Raw genomic sequence first — 23,154 nt, 5'->3', positions numbered from 1 at the left:
TTCATGCTGTGTCCACAACAAAATCATTATCTGTAATCGATATTAAAACAAAATCCATGTGCTGCTGCTGCTGAGCACTCAGGTCACTTCCCATGCAAAGGCTGGGATTTATAAAACAAACCTGATGGAAGAATGGCCCGGACTGTCAGCAGCATTAAAGATTCGCTGAACAGAGCGTCAGTAGTTTTTAATAATATATTCTAACACTATGCATAAATCACCAAGTACGGTTTTTGTTTTCATGTAGTTTTTGTGTGTAAACGCGTTGAAGTGAACACGGCCGTGCTGTAAGGAACACAGAGCGCACAGGAGACGCAGCGGTCGCACACACTCTGCCTTCTAGAGCCGCCTCACCATCAAAATCCCGCGGCACAGCTGGATTGTGTAAATTAGCAAATTCTGGAAATAAAGCCAGCGACAGCACAACATCTTTACACTCCATGTCCTCATTATGAATCCTAATCATAATACACTCGTGCGTAACGCTGCGTGATGGGTACACTGGCACTGCTGCGCTACGGGGAAGGAAGAATCCTTTTCTTCTGACAGTAGGGAACAGGTAGACCCTGCGCATGATGGCTGGTTTCTTGGTAAGTTAATAAACTTGTAGAATTTCTAAGCATTCAACCCTGGTTTATAGGGACTCTCCGCTATAACCTGCAGGTGACGGCAGCTACCCCCCTCAGCATTCACGAGGTGCATTGCATTGACCGTTCGGTTGAATGTGGGTGTGTAGAGAGGGCGGAGGCCGATCCACCAGCGAGTATTTCCAGGTGGAGCAATGCCTGCAGGTGTGCGTGCGCACGGTTTTTTGGCGTAGGCCATTTTCAGTTTTTGTGCGTAGGAGCACCTTTAGCATATCCTACGCACTGTTTTATAAATGGCTCCCCTGGTCTTAAAGACTAATACTGATTAATCATGTTGAGTTTTTATTTATTCATGTACTCATCTGTCAGTCACTCCCAAATCACTTCAGTTCAATCCACATTTGACCGACACTTTCGCCTCCTTATTGGCTGAGCTGCTACCACGTGACTCTTCCGGAAGTTGATTTCTGCAGTCACGGTTGTCAGGCTGTGACATCTTGCATTATTTCTCAGCGTTTGTCTTTAAGTTTTTGTGTGTGTGTGTGTGTGTGTGTGTGTGTGTGTGTGTGTGTGTGTGTGTGTGTGTGTGTGTGTTTGTCTGACCTCTCTCTGTCTGTAGCTGTCTGTCTGATAATTCAGACTTTTGCCACGTTCATTCCTGCGCGTGACTTTGAGCAGCAGCTAGCTCAGGTTGTGTTGAAGTTAGCTGCCTTTGCAAACATGAACACGCTGGTGACTAAATTAGACCACATGTGGATTAGTTTAACCCTGAGGCAGCCCTGGGTACCAGCTACGGCATCTTCCAAGGTAAATTAAGTTGTAATATTAGCCTGCCTTTTGTAAATATGGTATTGTTAGGCTGGCTCTTTAATTATAGTAATGTATATATATATATATTTTTTTTTTTTTAATTACTGCACAGTTTTTTTTTTATCTCGGAAGTAAACACACTGCGCTGTTTAAACTGTTAATTTCCCTGTGTCCAGACAAAAAGAAACGATGTGCACTGGAGTCCAATTTTGAGATAATCAACAGACACTAACTATAGATAATACTGCCCCCTAGTGTATAAGAGTAAAGCTCCTGCTCAGCCACACGCAGGTGTTTTCAGTCATAGCCTGATCAGACCTTTCCAATGGACTGTCTGAGCTCGACTGACTTCAGATCTTTCTCACAGCATATGTTCTCATTTTTAGGAAAAGCAGCACAGGTGTTACTAATAACAATAACACCAATGTCTCTGTCCTGTTCAAGTATCCCAGTAAGTCACAGCAGTGTGACAATGAGCCAGTGTGCAAAATACCAGCACCCTGAAACTGAATTCAGGCATCATTACTTGTCTTACTTGGGCCTGTGTTTTTCTGAATGCAACATGTTTTCTAAGATGATGGAGTTTGGAGTTTTACCACCACATGAGTGGGCTGACAGGGACCAGATCACCAACACATGCTGTGACTCGTTCACTTGTTAATCAGATTTTGCTCAGTTTAATGTTGGGCAAAGCTGCCTGTTACCAGGGGTAACCAGACTCCATTGGCAGACATTTTTACTTGCCATAACAGGAAATACACAGATAAAACCTTTGTCATTAATAATGGCTCTGTCCTTAGTAAGCCATGCTAGTGAGCAAGGCCAGCACAATACTAGGACCGTGGAACTAACTCGTCTAAATGGAATGCTATATTTTGAATGTATTAATTGCACATTTGCTTTTCATGCTTTGACATGAAAATGTCTGCTGTTAACAGTCCTGGGAGGGGACTACATAAGAGCAAGCCCTTGTGAAGGCAGGCACTGCTTTCAACACTAATATAAGTCATTAAACTTTGAACATCACTAAGGCTTTTTGAAAATCTTAGAGTTGATACATATTTAGTAAACTTTCCAAGAATGCTGTACTATTTTAATCGTATAGTGTTGTATCATGTATTTAAAGAAACTGAGTACTCTGTGTTGTACTGTGTCCACAGGTGCAGCTCTCCACACTCCCTCCAGAACCTGTCATCCCCTCTAAGAAGCCTTTCAAAGTGGAGCTGGTTGGTGGAAAGCGTTACTCATGGTGCACCTGTGGACACAGTAAAAAACAGGTAAAACTGTGTTTGACATCATCTATCAAAGTACACAAAAGTACAAATCCGATGTCTTCTTTGATCACACCTTTAAATTTCAGCCTTTCTGCGATGGAGCCCACAAGGTCAAAGCCCAAGGCCTGTCCCCGCTACGCTTTGTCCCAGAGAAAGACACCACAGTTTGGTTGTGTGGATGCAAATACACCAACAACCCACCTTACTGTGATGGCACGCACAAGCAGGACTTCATCGTGTCTGCCACATTACATGAAGAAACCGACTCTTAAACAAGGATCATTGCCAAATGATTTTTGTTTTGGGTGACAAACCTCCAGGTCAGTGCTCTCCATGAACACAGCACACACACCGTGGCTGACCACGTCAGGAACATCAACGCACAACTCCTCCTTGTTTTATATAGTGAATACAATGTTGCATCAACATCAGAGTTGGTAATATGTTGGTGTGCTGTGAGATTTTGCCACACTTCATTCTCAGGTAGCTGTCCCTTTAGTGTACCTGGTTGCATTAAGCCATTGTGGACAATGTGGACAAATGTTTATATGTATTTCTTTAGTTAAATTAAAAATGATACAGTATATACACTGAGCTGCAGATTAGGTAGACCTATCAGTAAATATCAGCTACTGTAAGCAACCAGTAAATGTTTCTGTCATCTTTAGTTAACAGCACTGACGCTGTTAGTCAGTAGTTTGCGTTGGTGTTGAAATGAACTGCTGAACTGAGAGAATATGTAGGGAGCACTCTATCATTGAAAAGGTTAACATAGTTCATGTTAACATCAGGATTCAAAGTAGTCACTTTACCTGGTTGCACTTCTTCTTTCCTTGGTTTCTACACTCAGCTGTTTTGGCACCTGCTTTCTGGATCATTTCATACACTGAAGTCTCAGTAAATGATCAGAACCTCCTCTAACAGATGCTGAAAATGTGATATTATGTAGAGATGGTTGCTTGAATTTTGGTGAAAAACATTTTTCTGGTTCACACTTGAACGTGTGAACCAGGGTTGGTCCTTGGTCTTTCTGGTCATGTGTATCATCCACCTGGTGGCTTTCTAAGACTGTGAAAGTTCTGTCTTGAGTAGACATATATCTTAAATATATAAATGTAAAAATAAAAAATTTAAACAACTTTTTAACGCTGCCTCTTCTTAGACAGTAACGCCTGGGGATGTGGGACTTATTTAAACCTGTGTAGAAGTTAATGAGGGAATCATAAACAGGACAGTCAGGTCAGAAAAACCTAGTAAGTAAACATTTTATTGACCTAAAACATGCACATATGGCTGATAGAAAAAGTATCATTGTTTGTTGAAAAGGAACAAAAGGAATGTTGAAAATGATGGAGCTACGACATACATGGCCAAATATTCAAATCCCTTTTGAGTTCTTCGACTGCCACGAGAGAAGGAACATGGTCTCCAGACAAACATCTGCTTACAAGCCAAGGTAGTGCTTGGAATTCTGTAAATATAAATGCTTCTCCTGATGGAAAACACTCACTGGTTTGGGTTGTGTGATCTGACCTCAACAAAGTGCATCAACAGTTTCATGTAATGTAGGTGTGTTACCTGATGAGCAGTTGCTTTCACTGGACATTTATACAGCAGTTATTAACATGACTGTTCAAAGGCAAGGATTAGTTTGTTTTTTGTTGGGTTTTTTTTCTTACATCCAACTTCTGCAGTGACGTGCACTGTGTTTGTCTCATGTTTTATGGAAGCCAAATCAAAGTTGAAAGAACTATGGAAATGAAACAGACCCACTGCATATACAATACAAAACGATTACAATATCTTGTATAAAAGATAAGTTTATACATATGTATGCACACATGCTCACATTTGATACATACTGTACAGTTTGTATGTGTGCACTGTTCTAGTCTAACACACATAAACACACACACGCACATACATACAAGTGTCTATTTGGCTGCACTTCTCAGTCTTTCCTCTTGAAAGGTGATAACAGTAATCTGGCTCACACGTGTCCAGAAGGAAAACTCAAGCTTCTTTCCTCTGAAGAAAGAAAGAAGGGAGCAATTCAAACACTGTCCTCCCTGTCGCCCCCGTACACACGTTAGGTCGCCGGGGGCAAACCGCTTTTGTCGCCTCCCCTCGCCTCCTCTTTGCCGGCCCCAGAGCTCGTGCCGTTGACAGTCACCTTGCGAGCGCTGGTGCCCTGTTTGGAGGCGAGAGTGTGTCGCTGAGTGTTGTTGGGCACAGTGGTACCGTTGGAGCTTTGGATGGCGGGAGAGGGGTTGTGGGAGGCAGGGCTAGACTGCGTGGAGGCTCGGGGTGGCTGGGCTGCAGCAGGACTGTGGACTTTGTCGCTCTGGGAGTCGCTCTCTGATGTCGGGCTGGTGTTGACGCCGTCAGAGTGGCCCTGAGCGGCAGACTGGGACGGCCTCCTGCGCTTCCGGGTGGGTTTGACCAGATATTGCAGGGGGATGGGTCCAGTCTGCACAAAGGAGCACACGCCATTAAGACTGCTGACAGAAGCTCAGATTTTATAATGCATCAGTATGTGGGCAATTTCACAGACAGGACTTTCAATCAATGTATTTTAAATCTACTGCTGAAGGATAAGGCTGATGACAAGCTGTATTCTTATTACTGTCAACAAACTGCATGAGATCAGCAATGATTTGATTCTTTTAACCAGTTTTAACCAGCCTGTGAAGCCAAAGCCAGAGGTAAAAATGATTATAATAATCTTAATAATAAAGTATGTTATTCCTCTTGTGCCGTAAGAAGGAATAAGAGGAGTCAGAACTATTAAAAACACATCAGTGAGCCACCATTGCACTGGGTCATATGCTCCTTCACTACCATGAACATAAATAATGACTCAGTCCCACACACATACATGCTGCTTCAAGAAACACTTACTACAGCACCAAATGTGTATTCATCCACAGCTGAAAATAGTCCCCAACAAATGCACCATTTACTCCTATTTGAGTACAGTTTGTTAATATCTACAGTGAACTGTTATTTTAAGAAATTACTGAGCCTTTTTTTTTTTTTTTAATGAAACTATATATTTGTAAGGTGTTTTTTAAAATCTGTGTGTTCATGAGACACACATTACTGGTTTTGGTCTTCTCACAGGATTTGTTAACAAGTACAAGACAGAATGTCAGCAGCCTTATCATTTAATATACCCTCGTCAGTTCATCGCAGTTGTTTATGTGAGCAAAGGACAGCCAACAAAGGTATTTCTGATACCAGCAGGAACTGCTCCGAAGTCCCATTTCATATCATCGGTCTCAGTTAAATCATCTCACAAAGACAGTTATCAGAGTTTACAGCAAATTATCACTGACACTAATATGGAAAAAAACTGGAGGTGGAGAACTGGAGATTCAATAAGATGAAAGTGGATTTTTTTTTTCCACTGCCACTGAAGAAGGAAATTTTAATTATAAACACACAACTACAACATAAAAATAAACAGCAGAAAATGAAAAAGCAGCAGACTCAAAGTTGATTTCCGAGTACATACGTTTTCAACAATGTTAGCAACGATGAAGGACCATACTGGGGAATTTCCCCTGTTTGAGTTCATTGTTTAATTGTGAATAATTGTGTTTCTATCTCTCTGTCCTTCCTGGCAGTCATTTGTTTGCATATATATATATTTTTTAAATGGCAGTTTCCGAGTGAGTCAACTTGTAGAAACTTGAAACTTGTTCAGAATAAGTAATCAACATCAATAATGAACTAGTCTGAAAAAAACTGAAAAGCATGCACAATCTATGTCATGAGAAGAGAAAATCACATCAACAAGACAAACGACCACATGGTGAAAACTAATGCTCCACAGTTGGAGTATGTGGTTTAAACATTACTGTCGGAGATTCCTAACAATCATCCGTACATTCACAGGTATGGGTTACATGGTAATCAATCTAAAAACATGCACGCTTAAGGAAACTGTCAGAAAACTGAGAGCTGTCACTCACCCGTCTCCACTCGTAGAAGTAGGCGATATCCATTAGTGTGTAGTAGTCCTTCAAGGGCTCATCCCCATACAGCACCTCCACCTGTGACAGACAGTCATGCCATTTAAAAGCACTGTTACAAGAAGAAAACAACAATCTCCAGCTTCACAGTTTATATTTCTCCCACAGGATGAGAGGCAAGTAAGGCATGATACAACTCACCCAGGTGAGGCACATACCAGTCATTTCAGTAACCGAAACCTTTTGCCAAGGCTGATACCCATTTTTTTAAACCGAAGCTGTCCATATGTTGTAACAGCAGTCACTGTCAGTTCACCCCAGTAATATAGTGAGCAAGTCAGAGAAGTATATAAACATTTTGAACCTAATATAAATCTCCATTTAAACAGGCTAACATCATTTTCTTGAGATTTTACAGTCATCAGTATAGCAGAGACTAACTGGCTGCCATCCCAGATATTGACCTATTACTGGCAAACCTGCTGCTGCTGCTGCTGCTGCTGCTGCTGCTGCTCAGGTCCCAGCCTGGCTCCAGACTCATGTTCCAGCAGCATCATTTACCTCTGAATGAGAAGCTCTCTATCACCTGTGTTGCTGAAAAGCTAAAACACAGCACACAGTATTCACTTTTTGCCACATGAACCTCATCACTACTACTGTAAGTCATCATTTGAACACAACGCTTATCCTGTCAGCAGTAACATCACCTCTTGTGAGGTTTTGATCCAGGGGTATTATAAAAGGAAGAAGAGGCAAAAAGCCAAAACAGAGAGTGCTCCACTGGGAGACAAACTGGAGACAGTTGTCCTAACATCATTGTTTCCCACCTGTAAATATTGCTCACGCCAACAACAAACTGACTTGACAATGCTCGCAACTCGTCAACATGCACATCTTTCCCATTTTTATCTGCTGAACTTGAATGCAGCATTATAATATTTAAATGCAGCGATCCACTCATGGCAGGTGTAGCTGGTAAATGCTAAGAAATTAGCTAGTTGGTAGCTAACTTTTTCACAGCAGACATTTTGGCATGTCACAGCGGGAAAAGCACTGGTGCAGCTAATATCCTTAATGAAGACTGCACTCCATTTAAGAGAGCCAGTTCCCGTGGCCCCTTGTGTTGTATATGTTGGCTCACTATCATATATTACATAATTACAAACAGCTGAGCGGGAAAAACGTCCACGAAAACCTCCTGCTTATACTTCTGAGTTGAAGATATCGGTCGTTTCTGACAGCGATCGTTTTCTCCAGCCTGCTCAGAAGAACTACAGAGGTGTCCACAAGCCACTGAGAAAAAGGCTGCAAGGCCACCACTGCCTGTAGCATTTTGTTAATCCAGTCCAGTACAGACATATCTAATAATACAGAAGCTATGGCCCTCAGTCTGAGAGCATACTGTATGATTTAGTCCCTTTGAAGCTCTGTTAGTTGTCACGTTGAAAGCTCAAATATCAGTGTGCCGACTGCCAGAGCTCTTTTATAGCTCACACATAAAGGCAACCCGATATGACCCACCTCTGCAGCAGTGTTTGTGGTTGTGATAAAGTTAATTTAGAGGTAAAAGTCCTCCTACACTGTATTTTATATATTGTTGTGCCTGAACCCTGTAGTTTACTACAGAATCAATATGGCAAGAGTTGTCGTATGGGGGTGCACTGCGTCTAATTACCCGATAGTTGTTTGGAATATCCATCTTGCTCCGTAGAAACTTTGCTAAGTGCATGACGGACATGGCTGCTGGGCACTGCAGGAAGCGTTTACCATTGGACTGAGAACAAAGAAAAGAGTAAAGAGGGGCCACATAAATCCAGGGTGAGGACCAGAAAACCACATTAAACATGTAGCGTGTTGGCTTCAACTACTGCTTCACCCAGCTTTGCTTTTTCACTGAACTCAGGTTTTACCTTGTCTCCTTCCATCTCCGAACGCTGCCTCTCATTGTTTCTGCGGGGAAACATTAAATACGAAAAAAAGGTGTTAAACAATAACGGACAATTCTTCCCACACACGCAGAAATTCGTATTCAGTGAGATGTACTGCAGGTTTGACTGGAAAGGCTTTGTCAAAGCATGTCTCATACACAGTGCTGAGACACGCAGGTCTTATTCCTGTGGTTATTTCTGCTTAATGACTCTTACATGCGTATGTAAACGATTCCACCCTATCCTGTGCTGAGAGCGTGTCCACATCATTTGGTTTCGTTGTTTTTACACCAATCTCAGCAGCGACTTTCCCGTAAACACACCCAATGTTAAGAATTTACACTACGGATTTTTGCAAAAATGAGAAATGAGCAACTCACTTGTTCCTCTCGTAGAACTGTATGGACAGACTGATGATTTCATCCTCCGCTATATTAAACGTCTCCACCACTTCCCCTGGTTCCAGTACACGATTCTCTGCATAGAAATCCCGCCTCCGTTTCATCTCATCTACGTTCAGAATAAATGCATCATAAAATGGAAACCTACTGGAAAGACTATGACTAAGAGAAGTTTTCATGATAATTTGTTGCTTTACAGCCTCAAGAATCACAGTCTTACCTTTGAATAACCCTGGAACAAGCTTATAAACAATATCTTGTAGAGTTTTGTCCGCTCTTGAGAAGAAAAAAGACAGTTTTACATCATTACAGATGAACTATGTTGGATTCAGATGAGCTTTAAAACAAAAAAAAAAAAAACTGATGTAAACCACTCTTGGTTACCTGATACTGAGCTGTGGACACGTCTTGTGAACCTGGACGTCACATCGTGGACAGAACTTATTTGTCTCCAGGAAGGCAACGATGCATGTTTTACAAACTATACAGAGATAAAGGACATGGACAGATGCTAGAACACTGTTCTATATCATAGTCGGTGTTAATATGTAGTTCATGGAGTGGACTCGGTCCCATGAACACCTGCAGTTCAATGTAATACAGTAACACAGTCCTAGCTTTGTCATATTTCTGCTCTGACTGAAGACTGACTTAAAATATGATCCAATCAATACATCAACACCTCATACGCAGCATCAGTGAAAACTCACGTTGTTTCACATGCATGACATTATTATCACCCACACAGATGTTCCCTGAAGTCGACTTCCTACTGGCCTGATTTTCAAAAATGAACATTAAGGTGGGGTCACAGTACATGACTCAACATCACACTCAGAACCACAGCACAAGCAGGAGGTCTGCTCAATCTGCGTAACGCTGTAAGGTCTATGCTAATTTCTCTCTGGGGTTAACAGAAGCACTGTGCATGCATGTAATGTAATGCTTTCATGTGAGGAACTTACAGGAGTGCAGGCACTCTACGATGGTCGTAGCATCAATTAAGTAACCCGCACACAGTGGACATGTGAGGTGTGGATTCAGATCTGTGATTTTAATCCGGTTGGGCTGCATTTTATCCATCTGGACAGATCTGGAGAGGAAGCAAATCACATGAAAGGTTCTTGTTATACAGCAGGGCACAGGAGCCTGTGTAAATGTGCATAATGCTTGTTGAGACTATTAGTTCTCTCCCATATGGTCAATACCACAGAGCTCCTCTCAGACAATGTCTGCAGCTCGTCCTTGGGACAGCAGGTTGTGAAACTACAACAAAGACAGCTGATGGCCAACACAAACAACTCTAATGGCATGTTGTAGCGATAAATGAGGTGTGGAGAACAGGAGCCGTGCGGCTACACGCAGTCTGTGTGGTGGTACACAACAGCCGACTATTGAATCGCCCCTGTGTGTGGCCTCGTCTTGTGCATCAGCTCTGCTCCTCGACCAGCGGAGCAACAAAGAGCGTTTCCATTTCTCCAGGGCTCCGCCGAGCGACCGAGCAGCACGACCGAACACATCCAGTGCAAACACCAGCACTGATGGGGTGCAGAGCCACAGAAAATCACACTGGTACACAAAGCAGCCATCTTAAATTCACTGACAGGGCTGTATCAGGAGGCGAACAAGAGAGACTCAAAATGTGACACCGTTCACTTTGTGTGCGCCTCAGCAAACGGCGGAGCGATGTGCCCGATAAAGAGCGGTCACCGATGCGTCGTTCCTACCTGATCAGACATAAAAGTTTCCCTCTCTCCCACCGAGGATCCAGGTAAATTATCTGGACTTGGACAGAATTTGCAGCAGCGCCAGAAAATGGCTTTTTTCAGCTCCGTCAGAGGACTGCCCATTTTGGATCACGTGATATTATTTTGTCGCCTCGTTCACGGGGCATACAGGGGATCCACAGTCTGCAGGCCCCGCTCACTTTGTGCACATTTATTTATCCTGCGCGGGAAATGCATCACATTTCGTTTTTTATTTGACCCTTGTTTGATTAGTTTATTTCATTAAGACACGCGCGGCTCCGTTGTGCCACGCCCTCTGTGTGTCTGACTGTGATTGAAAGTGATTTTGGCTGCGTTATTGAGAGAGGCCCTGCAGGCCTCAGGTCCCGGGGCCCGGGCTGAAAGGTTGGCCCTCAAACACATGTGAAATTTAACAGGACATTTCTGAGTCTTGGAACTTTTTTAAATATTTTTTTTTATTATTATTTATTTAATAATTAAAAAAAATGTAAATGTATTACTCAAATGGACTGAAAATAATAAATCAAACAATAAACCCAAGGGTAGAACCACATTTAAAAGAAGATGAAAAATGATTTACTTGGTCAAAAAAATGTTTTGGATTGATCAGTAGAAGAAATTTGCCACAGGTACTAAATAAATAAATAAAAAGTTACTTTCAGTAAAGAGGATAGAGAGTTGAAATGCTGAAGCTACACTCAGTTGAGTTTAAAGCTTTCTTACAACAATCCAGAGAAATACAAATATTAAGTTGTTTGGTTTTTTTTTTATTTTATTTTTGGACCACATATCAAATTAGTGTTTAACCATTTTAACTGAGATTAGAAATCGTCTTCTCGAGGTAACTCTGCTAACAATAAAAACAGCTCACATTTACAAGCTGATAGGACAGCAAAATTAAATATGATGACTACAGCATAGACTTTCTGTGGACAGAGTAAATAAAAACTGGCAGTCACTAAAAAGGTGAACAGTACAAATAAAATAATGGAGGAATCGGTCATTCCCTTAGGTGCTAGGCAGAGATCACCCAAACTTTCATCCCAAACCCTGTGAGAGCCCCGAGGTCCAGAATGAATTCTGGGATCGCAGACTACATTGGCTTCCATATCTGTGACCAACATAAACACATATGATGAAAGCTTTCTCTGAAGTTCTCATGGAAAAGACAGAATGTGTCACAACACTTCTGAGGAGGTAGAAATTTGAGTGACTGGACATACAGTATATGGGGGTAAATACAGTGTAGAAGGTGCAGGCTCAGGACATAATTGTTGTTCTGTCACAAAACTGAGACTTAAGAAATTTAAGACAAAAAAATTAATAAGGAAAAATGTATCTGATGTTGAATGATGCAATCTTAAACACGAAGTCTTCTTGCAGCTGTTTGTTTACTGTAGTACAGCTGAAGATTCATGAATGTTTTTAAAGGAATACTTCAGTAATTTGATATTCCACTTCCATAAAGCTGGGGGACTCACAAGAGACAGACTTTTAAAAAGAAATGGTTAGATTCATAGCAGCAGAAGCTCAGATACCATTACCCATTTTAGTCCCTAGATGGTGTTTGACCCATTTCAGGGGCGAACACCAAAAACCCTGGATCCTACACTTCCCATAATGCACCTTGATAGTGATAATTCCCCGACTAATTTTACTTGATAGATCTTTTCAAGCGGTCATTTGTTGCAGTTAACAATGATACAATATTTGCAACACTAAGTCTGTTTTATTTTACATTATAAGTATTATACAATGTTATTGTTGTAATGTAGGTTTTACTGTTTCTCAAATAACAGCTTTTGAAATATGATCGGTTCACTGCAGGGTTTTGATCAGTTGTACTGTTGTGCTTACAAACATTAATGAGGTGAATAAACCTTGAGCAGCATGAGAAAAGCTGAACACAGATTTAAACTGGGTTATTATTTAAAAAATTACTCTCTATTAAGAGCTGTCAACCAGTTAATGAGTGATAGCATGTTCTAATCCTGTGTTTTCAGATTTAATACCGGAGCTAGCTTTTCCCTGTGCGTACGCTGCAAATAGACTGCACCTTTAAGTCTCCATCGTTTAATTATACTACCATCTACCCTACTTGACCCGTGTGTAATCCAGAGCCTGGTCGGAGACGCGGTGTGGGAAACCCCGTAGTTCTCCCGGCGGCCTGCTGGTGGCGCTGTTGACTGTGAAGTGCAGCACGGACGCCATCTTGAGGAGACCCCGAACGCAGCGCTGGTTGGTGGTGACTGACAACAATCTCAGGCGCATCATGATGGGATTACTCACCTCTAAGTAAAACGGCATCACATCACTTTTGGTGTTGCAGACGTTACAGGGAGAGGAGAGGAGCTGGCCGGCGGCTGTTCACCGCTTCGGGTTGTCTCTTTTTTTTTTTTTTTTTTTTTTTTTTTTTTTAAGAGAGAGAGAGAGGCTGCGCTGTAGCCTGATGGCCGGCTAGCTGCTCTCTGGACTCCACCGCGGCCTGCTCGGGAGGAGGAAGGGTGGTGACGGCGCAAAATGCTCTACCGCTGACTCCCAACAAGACAGTTATCCTACCCAGAGACTCGCTGCGAGTTGGACGACGAGCACGATGCACTTATAGATTTTTAAACGCTCTTAACTTTCCGATTTTTTTTGTTGTCCGTAGAGGCTCTGAACAACAGTAAGCGCCGTCTTGCGTACCCCGAATTCCCAGCCCGAGACATGTCATCCAACTGCACCAGCGCAGCGCCTGTCAGCGCTAGCAAAACCAAGACGAAAAAGAAGCATTTTATAGGACAGAAAGTGAAATTATTCCGTGCAAGCGAGCCCATTCTCAGCGTTTTAATGTGGGGTGTCAACCACACGGTAAATACATCTTAAATGTCATCTTGTCGCTGGCGCGCTGTTTTGTTTATGCTCCTGTTTTGATTTAGCTAGCCTGCTAGCTTGTTAGCCATCTGCTCTCATCTGTCAAGCCAGCTTTGATGCTTTCAGTAGCCATGTAATTTGTCTGTTTCGTGGATATTTGCCAGTTATTTAGTAGTGTGCTTTGTCAGAAATCCGCGGGCTGACTCAGTGCTGAGCTAGCAGCTTCCATACAGTTTATAGGTAACTGCTGCTGCCGCGGTAGTTAGCCGCGCTTGGCTGTGTCTGAAGCGTGCGTTTTGCAGGGATTTAAAGTGCATCTGTTAAACTCTCTGCACCTTTGACAGAACATTTGCATGTTGGCGGCAGGTTGTACACTTTTACTTAAAGCTCGGCGACAACAATCTGCCATTATAAATCATGGAGCGTTTGGGAGCCAAGTCATGAGCTGCGGCTGCTGTAGTGCAGGCATGGAGTGGGAGGGGTGTGACAGGCAGCCGGAGCTGCAGGTTACACTGATTTTCAGACCCACAGCCGCAGACAGAAGCCTGATCTGGGCTTTCGTTTGTAGCTCCTGTGCTCGGTGCCTGCATCCAGTTGCTGTAGATTATTCCATCACATCATTTTCCTATAAATAGATCAGAAAATATATCACATTCACTTTTGGCTGAGGCTGCCTATTGCTATGAAAAGCACAGTGAAGGGCAGATTCGACACTCCGTGATGGATGGAGTGGGTTTGAACCCGCAGTTTAGTTTTGCCTTATGTGCAATACACTTTCAGCTGTTTTGTGAGACACCTGCTCTTGCACAGTTTGATTGAGGGGGGGCAGCCTTTTAGGTGTGACAGTGAACTATGTGCACGGCTGAAACTTTTCGATTGGCTCTGAAGGGAAGAGCGCTTGGTATCTGCATAGTGGCTTATTTGATACTTCAAGGTGTAATTGGTTCCCAGGCTCCTTATTTTTGGTTCCCTTAGGTCACTGAAGGCACATTACTGTGTGATCAGCACTGTCCTGATCAAATCAGTTAACAGTATTTGGGTGGTAAACTGACTCCTCTTATTCTGGTTTCGACTTGCTGTTGGAAAATCACTGCACACACACACACACATACACACACCAAACATGAATTTTGGCAGTAACTCGAAGACAGAGGCCACAGCAGATTTGACACAGACTGTGGAAGTTTGTGTTTCTCTGTATCAAACCATGCTGATCTCTGCAAGACATAAGCACCACAAACCCTCGTTGGCCTGTAAAACCAAACGCCTTGGTGAATAAAATGCATACAGCCAAGGAATTAATGAAGCAGCTAATGATATGGTTATCACTGCAGCATCTCTGGTATTCAGTGGGTGAACTTTGGCAGTGGGTGTGTGGGTGCAGCACACAGGCCTGGTGATTTGAGGTGTGGGTGGGAAGCCGATTCAAGACATCAAACAGACTTCTCATCAAAGCGTGTTTCTTCCCGTCAGAAATTGTATGCATTTTTTAGTAGTTCCCTGGCTGTGATGCTGGGGGACTTCTCCTCCACACAGTGTCACTTGTGTGAATGGTCACTATGTTTAGGTGATGTACTATTGATGCTGCTAATCCTTCATAAACCTGTCTGGTTTTTCTTTATTTTTTTGAATGTCATGTCAGCAAATAATTGCCCACTCAGATCCAGTAGAGCTTCAAGTTAAGGGAGTGTTTGTGTTTTTGCTGCACTGCTCTTTCAATGAGCCCATTTATTATTAAATGACACATTTCCAGTAACACTGAGTCTGATGTTTTTAAAGGACACCACCTGTTCATATAGAAACTTAAAAACAGTAACAGCTCGTTTTCATACCTCTTAAAGTTACAGCTCACGTTTCGATCAGTTTAATTTTATTGCACAAATTTTGAGGTCATGTCTTTCACATTGGCTTCAAACAGTAACAGTGTGGAATGAGATATTTTCTTGAGGCAGCTTTTGTTGTTATTTATATCATGAATCTGAGAGTAAAAGCTTGGAATCAAATGATTATTAAAGTCGGGTTGACTATGCATGAGCTCATTTGTGTGTGATAACTGAAAAATTTTAAATATTTCCATGGTACTAACACATTATTCATCTCTTATTTGCTGCTTTGTATTTCCTATAGAAAGGCTGCTTGTATATGAACCTTCTTCCTGGTGGTATCTCTGCCCCCCCACCCCCCCCAATAGCCCCTATATGACAACACAAGGAGATTTTTCTGAAGTGCATCAGTGTGAGCTTTTGCTCTGGATGTGTTTCAGCAAATAAGATCAGTGCCTGGGGACTTAGGAGCAGCAGCAAGAAAAGGTGTCAGGCTGTTGTCTGGTCTCAGAGTTAGTGATTGGTGCTGGTAAACACTCACAGACATTTGGCAGAATGTGTACGGGTCAGGTGAAACTGACAGTGCATATTGTTTTTACAGACGTGTGTTGCAGGTAGTCACTGCTGTGTTCTGCTTTAAATGCCTACACACATTTTAATCATATGATGTTCAAAGCAAATCTGGATTTGTTTGACTGGAACTCCCACCATGTGTAGGAGTTTGTTTTGAGCACATTGTCAAACTGTTTCCTTACTGAAAAGTCAATACTGATTTCTTAGCATTCCTAAATAATAGTACTGTTGTGTGCATTGTGTATGTATCAACTGTCCAGGCTCTGCTCTGATCTCTCTCTCTTTCTCACTTCTCTCCTTCAGATTAACGAGTTAAGTAATGTGCCTGTACCAGTAATGCTGATGCCAGATGACTTTAAAGCCTACAGTAAGATCAAAGTGGACAACCACCTATTTAACAAGTAGGTACATCACAGCTTATACACTGTCAGCCCAATCTGTCAAGGGCACAATCTGTAATCCAGGAGTAAACAAAAAGGTCACAGCGTCACCAGAGTTCAAAACACCTGCTGTTTTTTGAACTCTCGAATGATTGACAGGTTTTGTTTTTGTTTGTTTTTTTTAAAGTGAAACGCTAATGCTGCTGTTACATATTTGATTATACTCTCACTGAACACCTTATTATTATTACCTGCTTATTAATGCAATTATCCAGTCAATCATGTGGCAGCAGTGCAATGCATCAAATGTAGCAGATACAAGTCAGGAACTCCAGTTAATGTTCACATCGGACATCAGAGTGTGGGGGGGGGGGGGGGTAATGAATGTGATCTCGGTGACTTTGATCGCGGCTGTGGATGTGAGAACAGCACATTGGCAGTATGAATGTGCAGCTGACGAATCTGCAGAAATGATGTGAGGCAACAACAGAGATATTACTGCGAGGTCAGGTTGCAGTCACAAACCCATTGTTGTCAAAGCTCCACCGAGCACTTAACCGAGCAGTTTTGCAATTCAAATCTTCCTCGTGGCAAAGTAGCAGTATAGGACTGAAGCAGGTGGTGTTTTCTTTAAACCTGGGAGGTAAAGAGTCGTACAGACGTGTCCTCATTATACTCTGTTTGTCCGTCTCATCCCATTTAGTTTCAGCTTGATTGAGTCCTGTTAGTCTGTGTTAATCTATGTTTGTGAATGATGTTGCAGTTTGCTTTGGTCTGTTTTGTGCATATGATGCTTGAAGAACTTGCTAGTGAAAGTGATAATCTCCAGACTAATTTTACAGCTATTAACATGGAATTGATTTTGTCTAAGTAAAAGGAAACTGTGTGACCACAAACCACCAGCCAACTATTATTATCTTCAAATACAAAGACAGTTAAATGGGAAATTCTGGTATTTTTTTTATTCTGATGATTGTGTGTCTAATTGTATTTTGACTGTCATGCAAGTTTTGCACTCGTCATCTCCTTTGCAGATTATCAAAAACACGGGTGTCAAAATAAACATGACTCACTGGTCAGAATGGCCACAGTTACGTGAATAAGAGGTTAAAAATATACCAGAATTTCCCTGTGTTTTAGCATGAAAAGTCAGAGTTTCAGTGTGAAGGCCGACAGTCCAGTCACACTGAAATTGTTTTGTATGTAAAATCAAATTCTTTTATGTTTCAAACTTAAAGTCTTTGTCAGTTTTAGTTATAGGTTTGTTTTGTTTTGCTGTTTGTTGTTTTGTGATCAGACATTTCGTTGCATTTCTATATTTAGAATTAGTGATGTATGCTATCTGCTGCCGGGAATATAAGATGTCCACTATAGAAACAGTCAGAATTAAGTATATTCATACGTTTACTCAAGATGTTTAAACAGACTTGGTTTAAATTGTGACTGAAAATGATTTCAGTTGCCTTGTTCGCATATTATAAAACCTGTAAAGCTAAATGTAAATGAGGTGTTGATGAATAAGCCTGATGTTAAGGGCCACTTTGCTGTTCAGTGTGCTGTATAATGTTTTCATCCAGTGAAGAGGCAGCACCAACAGTTTTGCTCACGACTACAACAAATGTATGTGTAGCTGTAAATGTCAGCTCAACATTTATCTTTGTTTGTGATGATGATGATGGTCCAAACAAAAGCAGAAGTAAAGCCTACAATTCGCCTGCTTCCTCATTTTCACTAATGAGACTCTGTGCTCCTGTTGTGCTGACTGTGTGACTCTGTCTCTCCCCCTGGCAGAGAAAACCTGCCTAGTCGCTTTAAGTTCAAAGAGTACTGTCCCATGGTGTTCAGAAACCTGAGGGAGAGGTTCTGCATCGATGACCAGGACTACCAGGTGAGGGACACTTGTAGCTAAGAGATACTCTGTATGATGAAAATCCTCAGTAGTGTATGGGGAGATTGAAATTTCTTCTTGGAAGTAAGAACGCACCTGGATGTCTTTTCTTTGGTAGAACTCCCTGACGAGGAGCGCCCCGCTCAACAGCGACTCCCAGGGTCGCTTCGGCAACCGCTTCCTGTCCAGCTACGACCACCGCTTTGTAATCAAAACCGTGTCCAGTGAGGACATTGCTGAGATGCACAACATCCTAAAGAAGTATCACCAGGTAGAGGCCCTCGCAGCACCACAGTGGACAGTCAGAGCCACAGAGAGCTGGCAGAACCTGTACCTCAGTCTCTGTAATGTGGTTACATGTTCAGAATGAGTATATGTGCTTTCGTACAGTGTGTAATCTAAATGTTCACATGCATGTAAAAGATGCAGCACTGCAGAGCAGGGTTGTGTCCAGTTTAAATACTCATACTGTGTATTTGATTCCTCACTCCCACACTTCCCTTCGCTCTCTTCCCCTGATTGTCTCCAGTTCATCGTGGAGTGTCATGGCAACACGCTGCTCCCTCAGTTCCTGGGCATGTACAGGCTAACGGTGGATGGGGTGGAGACCTACATGGTGGTGACCCGGAATGTATTCAGCCATCGCCTCACTGTACACCGCAAATATGACCTGAAGGTAGGATGTGTAGGCTACTGTACATGAGATGTGACTGTTGCAGTGTTATGTCTTAAAGGGGCAGGATTCAAGAAATATTGAGTGAAAAAGGAAAAAAAAACTTTTATAATTGTGTCTTAATGTTTGTTTTGCCTACTGATGCATGAGAGGCACCTGCTTTGTATTTCACAATTGTTTCATGTGTTCTCTATTCTGCATGTTGTCATTTAACACGTGGTTAGTGGCTGAAGATAAACAGGGAGTGAATGGTCATTTAAATTTCTAGTCTGACATCAATCAGCTGCAAATGGTCAGTTTAGTTTTCTTCTGTCAGCTTGAATGGGGAAATGTTCATAATCTGGTAAAATTTCCTGGAGATTTTAAATCCAGCTCATCAGTAAAATAAAATGGTGGACCTGTACTGAACGTTAATGGTGCGCAGGGTCCAGCTTACAGCTTACAGACCGCACACTCCTTTACTCCCCTCATACTACAAACCCTTCATAGCATATGCCTCTCTTCCTGCCAGGTATTCTCTGGAGAAAACAAGCTTAGCGTTCTAACAGTGACAGTTTTAAAAAGATGCTGAGGATAAGAAGGTAACAATCTCTCTGATGTATCTGGAGCTGCTTTCAATTAAATGTATTTTTATTCTTACGTTCCCTTGTTCTTAGGGTTCTACAGTCTCAAGGGAAGCCAGCGACAAGGAGAAGGTACGTTTTATGTCTGTGCAGTAGCAGCTGCTGACATGATGGAACAAAAATAAAAACCCTTAGCTCACCCCAGAGGCAAACTTGTCAAATGACAGCTAAAATTAAGTCATTATAAATAAGCAGATGTATTTTGGTAGTAACCTTTGTACTGCACTCATGCTGTCAGTGTGTCAAGCTCCATTGTTAGACAGTTATGTACCGTCAGTTACTGCAGAGTGAATTCTGCCACTCAGTCAGACCAGGAAACAACAAAACGTCCCTGGTTTTGATCTTTATGTCTATATATGTGACAACTGTGAACTACAGCTCTGGTTGGTACTGTCTGTATTTGTTAATCCTTCTGAAATCTCACAGTTATCTCTGACTGTCCACATTACCAAATAAAACAGAAATTCTACATCTGGGTGACCTTTTGTTGGACATGAAACCTGCAAAGCCAAAGTTTTTCTTGTTACTGTTTGATACCATGACACTTCCTCCCTCTCCAGGCTAAAGAACTCCCCACTTTTAAAGACAACGACTTCCTGAATGAAGGCCAGAAACTGCAGATAGGAGATGACAACAAGAAGTACTTTTTGGAGAAGCTAAAACGGGACGTAGAGGTAAGGGTTATGTCCACGTTTTCATCTGATCTGAAGCAGAATTGAGAAACCTCTGGAAATATTTTAAACTCCTTTAAGTCAAATTACAGGGCTCCTCTGAGGATCTGTCAGTCTATATAAAAACAGCTTTTCCAGTCATAGCCCCTTTTCCAGTCATAGCCCCTACAGTCATGGTAGGACGATTGTAGATTGGCTCTTATGTGTAACCATGAGAAACCCAAAGGTCCGTTTGTGCTAGTAAAGCATTGGACTGAGTGTCTTTTGTGTGTGTGTCATATGTGTTTGTCAGTTCCTGGCCACCCTGAAGATCATGGACTACAGTCTCCTGGTGGGCATCCATGATGTGGAGCGGGCAGAGCAGGAGGAGATGGACGTGGAGGGTGTGGGAGAGGAGGAGGAGTACGAGAACGACGGGATGGGCGGAGGTGTGCTGACCGGCTCCTTCGGCACACCTCCCGACAGCCCCGGAAACCCCCTCAACTGTGGAGGATTCTTCGGCCCCGGGGAGTTCGACCCCTCTGTGGACGTTTACGCAATCAAGAGCCACGACAGTGAGCGTTGTCTTATACATCCATCTGCCATAGTGGACAGAGCTGTGGGTTAGATGACCTGTCTTTTGAGGATAATATTGCATAATATTGGTTTTTCACCGTGTGTTTATTGCTACATTTACATACTTTAGGCAGTAAAAGCAATTAATGTCCTTTACAAGGAAACTCAATGTTGTGTATGAAATCCAAAGAAACAGCATGGCAGCTTTTCTCACTGTATTTTCAGGTGAAAATAAAACTTTGTGATGTGTTGTTTGTGTGCTAGGTGCTGTGAAGAAGGAGGTATACTTCATGGCTATCATCGACATCCTCACGCACTATGACGCTAAGAAAAAAGCTGCACATGCTGCCAAAACTGTGAAACACGGGGTGAGTGTAAAGTCGACTTCATGATTCATCCATTTATGGCGCCACATAAAAAAAAAGGCAGAAGTGTAAGGAGACAATATAAAAAAAAAAGGAAACTGTGCAATAATAGATTTCATTTTCACCCGTGTCCGACCCCTCACCTGTCAGCCAACCACATGTACTCTCAGCCTACAGTCAGAAAGCAAACTATGTCCAGTTAGTTTTAACTCAGAGAGTCTGTGTCTTTCTCTGAGAACATCGTCAGAGCAACAACACAGTGGAAGTAACTCTGAATGAACCAGATACTTCCTGCGGCTAACAATGGCTCTTTAAATGCTGAATAACAAATCTCCCAACCAGACCCAGCTAATTATCTGGTTAGTTAGGAATCATATGTGGCACTGTCACGCTGAATAAAAGCAGAAGCCATTTATTGTTTTACCTGTTCGCTGTGTTTATTTACAGCAGCAGCTTTTGTTTGGTTGAGTGAGAGAAACTGAGAGCAGGTGATGAGCTGAAATGAACATTTTTAAAATAAAGTAAAAATGAAAAATAATAATGTTTTTTAGTGTTCATAATGTTTTCAATGATGTATTGGTTTCATGGGCATAATAAATAAATGTTAAATTGTAAATAGAACCACCAGAGTAATCACTAATTAAACAATAATTAGTTTCTAGCCAAAAGGTAACATAGCAAATGGGATTTTCAGGCTGTGCGTCAGGTCCTAGGGTCCCTGGAAGCACATTTTATCTGCTGTAACACAAAATATAATGTATATATGCTCTTGTCATGTTTTGCCTTTTTTGTTTCTCAGGCGGGGGCCGAGATCTCGACGGTGAACCCGGAGCAGTACTCCAAACGATTCTACGAGTTCATGTCCAACATCTTATCATAGACTCATCTCCCAGTCCAGCCAGTCACTTCCTGTCATAGACCTGTCAAATGCCACGCACTTATTTCTCTCTCTTCTCTCTCACCTCAGTGTAGGTCCATCTCCCTTCTGCCTCTACCCCCTTAAAAAAAGAAAGAAAAAAAAAAAGCCCACCAGTGTCCTCCCACAGCCAGGAATAGTCTGGCAGGATGGATGCACCAAGCCTGTTACATTCTCCCACAGAAACACACCACCACCTCCCTGGCTCCCTCACCCTCTGCAAGGGAAAAAAAACTTGTGAAACCCCTTCACTGAATTTGGAAAGACATCGCGATAATCTCCCTGTCCTGTATTTTATTTATCTGCTTCCCAGTCCTCCTCAGCTTCCTTGTTACTCCTCACGCCAGCACGGAAACTGTTTCACTAATGCCTTGAACGAGTGTCAGCTTCAGCAGTTAACAGTCCGTTAGTACAGTCTCTTTGGATTCTGTTCATGTTGTTGTTCTTATGATTTCTATTAGACACACACACACACACACACAGATGTAAACAGCACACACTCGCACAGATGCAGAATGGTCCGATTGCATGACAAACTCTTCGACAGTCGCCATCAGGCTTCTCTCTCAGTAACACACACAAAAAAAAAAAAACAGAAGTACTGCTGATAAATTGGAACAACAGGGGATGAACACATTAATATATAATGGTGTATTAAGTAAATGAATGCAATATCAAAAATGCATGGCTGATGTGTACATGAGACTCCACCAGTAAGTTGAAACATCAAACCACTGAAACTTAGCATCTGAGTGTTATGACTAAAACAACAAAAAGAGAAAAAAAAAATTGGTGTTTGAATGTTACGTTGCCATATTGTTTTTGAATATTTTTGAAATTTTAACCGTGAGCTTGGTGGAGGTTGGTCTAAGAGGAAAAAAAAAAACACATTAAAAGGGGAATTCTGCAGCAAATACTTGTTTTATTACCATAAGGATCATTTTTATATCTTGTTTACATTAATGTAGCAATTTTGTGTTTGTATACAGTATTGTTTTGTTACCAACAGACATTAGAAAAAAAGGTTACTTGAAAATGATTCATTGCATATTAAAGGGAGTTTTATCTTGTCTTTGTTGTTGGGCTGTGCTTACTTCTTCAGTGACTCT

General features: G+C 42.0%; 3 protein-coding genes across 3 annotated transcripts; 2 read left to right on the top strand and 1 right to left on the bottom strand.

Annotated features, from left to right (window-relative positions):
• The first annotated feature begins 1,052 nt into the window (after positions 1-1,052).
• On the top strand, positions 1,053-3,948 carry LOC121181115 (CDGSH iron-sulfur domain-containing protein 3, mitochondrial-like). The gene is made up of 3 exons (XM_041036917.1): positions 1,053-1,394; positions 2,558-2,674; positions 2,758-3,948. The coding sequence occupies exons 1-3, from the start codon at positions 1,308-1,310 to the stop codon at positions 2,941-2,943; spliced, it is 390 nt and encodes a 129-aa protein (XP_040892851.1). The 5' UTR covers positions 1,053-1,307; the 3' UTR covers positions 2,944-3,948.
• Positions 3,919-10,819, bottom strand: LOC121181112 (polycomb group RING finger protein 2-like). The gene is made up of 9 exons (XM_041036914.1): positions 10,705-10,819; positions 9,943-10,070; positions 9,362-9,458; positions 9,198-9,253; positions 8,957-9,086; positions 8,559-8,598; positions 8,324-8,422; positions 6,649-6,729; positions 3,919-5,141 (listed from the first exon to the last, which is right to left on the bottom strand). Exons 2-9 carry the CDS (start codon positions 10,058-10,060, stop codon positions 4,761-4,763), a joined length of 1,002 nt encoding a protein of 333 aa, XP_040892848.1. The 5' UTR covers positions 10,061-10,070; positions 10,705-10,819; the 3' UTR covers positions 3,919-4,760.
• Positions 10,820-12,953: 2,134 nt separating this feature from the next.
• LOC121181111 (phosphatidylinositol 5-phosphate 4-kinase type-2 beta) lies at positions 12,954-23,115 on the top strand. The gene is made up of 10 exons (XM_041036913.1): positions 12,954-13,575; positions 16,278-16,375; positions 18,146-18,242; positions 18,361-18,513; positions 18,772-18,918; positions 19,572-19,610; positions 20,099-20,212; positions 20,502-20,763; positions 21,029-21,132; positions 21,929-23,115. The coding sequence occupies exons 1-10, from the start codon at positions 13,432-13,434 to the stop codon at positions 22,007-22,009; spliced, it is 1,239 nt and encodes a 412-aa protein (XP_040892847.1). The 5' UTR covers positions 12,954-13,431; the 3' UTR covers positions 22,010-23,115.
• The last annotated feature ends 39 nt before the right edge of the window (positions 23,116-23,154 follow it).

This window comes from Toxotes jaculatrix, chromosome 4, assembly GCF_017976425.1.
Source record: "Toxotes jaculatrix isolate fToxJac2 chromosome 4, fToxJac2.pri, whole genome shotgun sequence".
Taxonomy (NCBI): domain Eukaryota; kingdom Metazoa; phylum Chordata; class Actinopteri; family Toxotidae; genus Toxotes; species Toxotes jaculatrix.
The sequence above is the reverse complement of the archived record's forward strand: the minus strand, read 5'-3'. Positions and strand labels throughout refer to the sequence as shown.